The sequence below is a fragment of the Danio aesculapii genome, chromosome 19 (assembly GCF_903798145.1).
Source record: "Danio aesculapii chromosome 19, fDanAes4.1, whole genome shotgun sequence".
Lineage (NCBI taxonomy): Eukaryota > Metazoa > Chordata > Actinopteri > Cypriniformes > Danionidae > Danio > Danio aesculapii.
This window is the reverse complement of record NC_079453.1, coordinates 28,868,553-28,874,552: the sequence shown is the minus strand read 5'-3', so window position 1 is coordinate 28,874,552 and position 6,000 is coordinate 28,868,553. Positions and strand designations below refer to the sequence as shown.

The window sequence follows — 6,000 nt, the reverse complement described above, 5'->3', positions numbered from 1 at the left end:
AGATAATAGTACATTTCGTTATTATCTACCCTAAGACTTTCCCAAAGAATATCTGAAGAGCCAGAGTTAATACTTCACCATAGTATAACCAGGAAAAAAGTCTCTCGAGCCTATAAAAGAGCAACATCAGAGCAAGCGCATGTTCCTCTGGGTGTCTATAATCAGTCATCTCTTCATGAACGCATCTCACTGATCCTGCCACGAGCTGTACAGCAGACATTACTGTGCCTTGCTGGATCTCCATTGAGCCTCCGCCACTCCCTTTCCTCTCTCCTCCCTTTTCCTCTTCTCTTCCTTCCACATTCTTTTGAAGACTTTCTCTTCCTCTCTCCAGAAAGTCACTTCAGAGAGCTGCTTGTGTACTCGTGTTCTCTCTCTCTCTGTGTGTGTATCGCTCTCTCTCTCCTCCTCCTCCTCCTCTCTCTCTTTCTCTCTCTCTCTCTCACTGGTGTGTGTGCCTCAGTCGCTCTCCGCTGCTCAGTTCATCATGTTGGCTGGAGAATGCTGCGTGCGGCAGCGCTCTCTCTCCTGCCCTGGCGCGGGACGCATCTGTCCCACCCGCCGCAGCTGAGCACCCTCACAGAAGAGGACGAGCCGGAGCGACACAAGCAGGAGGACGAGGACGAGGAGGAGGTCTCAGGGGTCCAGCTAGATCCCATGTTCCAACAGACCACTTACCTGCTGGAGGGTCCCGAGGACATGGGGGTGTCGTCCTGCGGGCTGAAGTCTCCAGATTGGGTCTACGAGTCCTACTACCGAATGAGCCAGCAGCATCCACTCATCGTGTTCCTGTTGCTCATCGTGATGGGAGCGTGCCTGGCGCTGCTCGCCGTGTTTTTCGCCTCTGGGCTGGTGAGTCCGTCTACACTTTAAGTACTTTTCTGTGTTTGTCGGAGCACGGTGCATGTTAAAGGGATAGTTCACCCCAAATTAGAAATTGATTTACTCACTATTTACTCCATCAAGTGGTTTCAAAGCTTTGTGAGTTTCTTTTATTCCCGTTGAACACAAAAATAGATATTTTGAAGGAAGCAGACAAACTGTAACCATTGACTTCTGTACACTGAAAAAAAGCTTCATTGGATTTACTAATTTATTTTAAGGGATGTGGTTACAAACAATTTACATGAGCTGAATTTAAACAAACAAATTAAGTTGAACATTACTCAATTTAATTTGTTCAGCCCATATAATGTAAATTGGGAATCTTTTTTTAGTGTACTATTAGTTTTTCCTACTATGGAAGCCAATGGTTGCTGGTTTTGGCATTTTTCAAAATATCTTCTGTTGTGTTAGAAACTCATAAAGGTTTGTGACGTGATTGAGTACATTTCTGTTTTGGAAGAAGGGTTGGTTCTGCTGTAGGGGTATTAAATTGTGACTCAACAGTTGAATTAAAAAAAAACAGCTTTACCTCATGTTCTGTAGATTCGATCATGGTTTTCTGCATACAGTTGAATTCAGAATTATTAGCCCCTAAATTATTAACCCCCTGTTTTTTTCCGCCAATTTCTGTTTAACAAAGAGAAGATTTTTTTAAGCACATTTCTAAATATAATAGTTTTAATAACTCATTTCTAATAACTGATTTATTTTATCTTTGCCATGATGACAGTAAATATTATTTTACTAGAAATTATTTAAGACACTTTTATTAAGCTTAAAGTGACATTTAAAGGCCTAACTAGGTTAATTAGGTTAACTAGGCATTTTTGGGGTAGTTAGGCAAGTTATTGTATAATGATGGTTTGTCCTGTAGACTATCGAAAAAAAAATATAGCTTAAAGGAGCTAATAATTTTGACCTTAAAATGGCTTTTTAAAAATTTACAACTGCTTTTATTCTAGCCGAAATAAAACAAATAAGACTTTCTCCAGAAGAAAAAATATTATCAGACGTACTGTGAAAATTTTCTTGCTCTGTTAAACATTATTTGGGAAATATAAAAAAGGGGGGGCTAATAATTCTGACTTAAACTATATATTGTACAATCTATATTTTATTGGAATCTGTTTAGGTTGTATTGAATATTAAGTTGTGACTCAACAGTTGTTTTTTTTTACATCAAATAGTTTTGTTCATAGTTTTCAGGATGAGGCATGTCTTTCAACTCATACTTGACTGATGTATAGATGAAGACAGAATTATTAGCTCCTCTATGAAATTTTTGTTCTTTTTCAAATGTTATGTTTAACAGAGTAATAAATATTATATTATATTATATTATATTATATTATATTATATTATATTATATTATATTATATTATATTATATTATATTATATTATATTATATTATATTATATTATATTATATACAGTGCTCAGCATATATAAGTACACCCCTCACAAATCTATCTTTTAGATTCATATTTTAATGGGAAGCTATACAATATTATATTTGTGCATATACATTAGATTAGTCAGTACTGAAGCCAAATCTGGAGCTCATCTAGCAAACATACGATAACAGTCCAAAAACTAGTACACCCAAATTCATGTTATAGAAAAATATTAAATACAAATTTTAAAAAGAGGAAAAATCAAGAGTATTTTACTTAAATTTAATTGTATTGTCTTTCAATTTATAAATATCTTTGGTGACTAAAATGTTATTTTAATAAATATATCTGCTTAATAAATCTGTTTTGTTTAAATGCACCAAAATATATTGCCTATATTCACCGAATATTCATTTTCAAAATGCAGTGTACTCACTTATGCCGAGCATATTATTTTTTAAATGGAAGTCTATCAATCAGTAGCTTTAGGCCAATAAAATTAGCCCTCTTTAGAAATTTATAGTTTTCTTTTTCACAATTGGCTGCAGAAAAAAATAGTTATTTATTGACTTGCTTTTAGTTAACCTAATTAATTTAAGCCTTTAAGCAGAATACGAGTATCTTGCAAAATTACTAGCACATTATTATGTACTGTCATCATGGCCAAGACAAAAGAAATTAGTTGATAATATTATTATATTTAACAATATGAACTAAACAAATCTTATATTCCTTTAACATCACTTGGGAAATGTTTGAACAAAGAATTAAAATTTAACGGAAGTTTTTCAACTATATGTCATGGTTCATTAATAAACTAAACAAGCACACTATATGAGGTAAAGGTCAGAGGACATTGAAATTATTTACAGAGGACAACCGCACTCTCGCAGATAAGCTTCTTTCTTTTAACCAACGTTTCAGCAAAAATCACTTCGGCATGGTAGAGATAGACAATTATTCACAGGTTTTTTTTTTTTTTCAATCTTAGTTCAACCAGCAACCAATAAACATAAAAAACAACTCCACAGCAATATATCCTAAGCATATGTTTTGGTTCTATAAATTCACAGATGAATTGAAAACAAATTGAGTTGATTTTTTTATTTATTTTTGTAATTTTGCTGTTTACGATGCATAATTACAGGAGTATTTGTACTTGGACCCTCTGAAAGCCACTCTTCATTTGGATTTCTTTGTCATTTACTCACCTTCATGTTGTTTTAAGCCAGATTTTGTTTTCCTGTTAAACACAAAACAAGAAACCTAGAAGGTTTTAAACACTTTTTGAAAGACTTAAGTTTCCAAAATGAAAACATCATAAAAGCTTTTCTAGTCATTTTGTAAAGGGTGTAATATAAGTCAATATTTGAGAGATTTTAGTTCTTTTGAATCATTTTTCAGTAAATAGTATGATTCAGTTCACAAAATGAGTCTAATTCTTATTAATGATTCGTTCAGTTCACCATGGTAAATAGATTACAATTCAGAAATATTATAAGTAAATAATGACTTTCTCACACCAAGATGTCATATGACTTCTGTGGAAACTTTTGTCCGCTTTCAAGATCAAAAGCTTCAGCATTCATTCATTGTAATGGTAAACCTTCAGAAGTTCTTCAGAAGAATGACAGTCTGAGGTTTGGGATTCCACGAGGGTGAGTAAATGATTTATTTCATAGTGAACTTCTCCAGAATAATGACAGGCTGAGGTTTAGAATTCCGTGAGGGTGAGTAAATGATTCATTTTAGGGTGAACTATCCCTTTAAGATGTTTTTGTTTTGTTCCTATTTTGAGAGGCTAGTCATTTTCCTCTCTCGTCCCACAGTTGTGGTTGAGGCAGCGCTGCAGAAATGGGGTTTTGGTCAATGAGAGATGCTGTGTGTGTGTGTGGGGGTCTTTTTCTCTCTGTGGCAGATTGTGTGAATCTCTCTGGTGAGAGAGCCGCTTCTGAGAGCTGCACTTCTGCAACCCTCATTTTCACCTGCTGTTTCACTCGTTCTCGCTCTGACTCTCTTTCTCTCTCACCAGATGCTCAGTTGTCTGTGTTTATGTGTAATGGGTTTGTAGATTATTGCAGTCGCTGCGCTTGGACTGCTCTGTAAACCCTGTGATGTTACCGCAAAGTAACAAAGTCATCTTTTTGGCACAATCTAATGTGGTAAACTTGACCATTTCATTGGAGTCAACTAGGTAACTCTAACTACAATTTGAAACTATAACCTAAAGTATTTACACATCCTCCTCTATTAGAGATGTGAAAAACTTATAGGCAGGATCAGACATAATCTGACCCTGCTAAATAATAATAATAATAAAATAAAAATGCAGATTTATGTGGAAGGATTTTGAGGTTATATGAACTAATCGATAACACTTATAACTTTTAACCTTTTATTTAAGGTTTACGATGCAAATTCAAATCCAATGCACACCACTTGTTTGGTAAACAAAGCTATAGTAGGTTTATTGTACAGTTACTCAATGAGAGAAAATATTAAATTACAAATCATTGTGCATAAATAATGTAAACATTTGCATATTATTAATAATAATATTACTGAAAGTAGTATAAATTGAATATTCTATATTTATCTATATATAAATTCAATATTTACACACATTTACATAATTAATTGTTTGAATGATGGGCTTAAACGATGGGAGTTTTTCATTATGGCTGTGGAACAAAATATTTTGGCTATAATTAATCTTATGATTAAAATTATATTATTAAAATTAATATAATATTATAATTAAAATTAATATTATGATTATTTTATATTATGGTTACTTATGGACTTTGGAAAATCAGTTGGACTTATTGAACAAAACAGTGAGAGTAAATTCTCCTTTAGATGTTATTAAAATTATTCAAATTTGGAATGGGTGATGCATTGCACACGTATGTTCCGGTGCAGCCTGCGAGCGGTCACATAGCCCTTGCCGTTGCTGATGTGCACCTCTCATATAACGTAACTACATGCGCAACAATGCATAGCTTTGGGCAGTGCTGAGAGCTGCGAGTGTTTACAATTGTCGGGTCGTGTGAAGGAGTTCCAGATGGACACTTTTCTTTTGTGTTTACATTATGATTAAAATTGTTGCACGTCTGCTGATTCCTGCCTTTGAATGAGCGAGTTTGAGCTATTTGTAGTGTTCAGAAAAAACAAGCCCCCTGCGAAGAAACTCGACACAGAGGAATATAAAAGCCTGCTGCCAGCTAGCGTTTCAGAAGTGTTATTGCTGATTAACACACCACGCAAAAGTATAAATGCACAACTATGCGCAAAGCAGGCGCCGATCACTCGATGCAGAAGTTTAAATCAGCCTTTACTCGTGTTCCAAACCAGCAGGCACAGGATGTCAACGTGACATCAGATTGACGTTGTACCCCAGCATTGTGGAGATGTTGCATTTTGTTTGGAAATGAAAATTGGGTTGACGTCATGACCCATCGTCAGACCAACGTCAATGTTTAACATCCAACCTAAAATCAACCAAATATCAACGTCTAATAATTTTACAGCTTGACGTTGTGTGGACGTTACCATTATGACATCTATCAGATGTCTGGATTTTGGTTGACATAACTGACGAAAAAATGTCAGTATTTGACGTCAATATGACATTAGTTTAAGATAATGGCTCGACGTTGGATTTTAGTCACTTTCCAACACAACCTAAAATGAGGTTGTTATTGGAGGTTAAAATAATGTT

At 34.8% G+C, this 6,000-nt stretch overlaps 1 protein-coding gene across 1 annotated transcript in view; it reads left to right on the top strand.

Annotated features, from left to right (window-relative positions):
- Positions 1-290: 290 nt before the first annotated feature.
- Positions 291-6,000, top strand: part of adcy2b (adenylate cyclase 2b (brain)) — a 149,484-nt gene continuing 143,774 nt past the window's right edge. The window contains 1 exon segment of the mRNA XM_056479831.1: positions 291-852. Within this exon segment, the coding sequence (XP_056335806.1) occupies positions 502-852 (351 nt within the window). The 5' untranslated portion in view covers positions 291-501.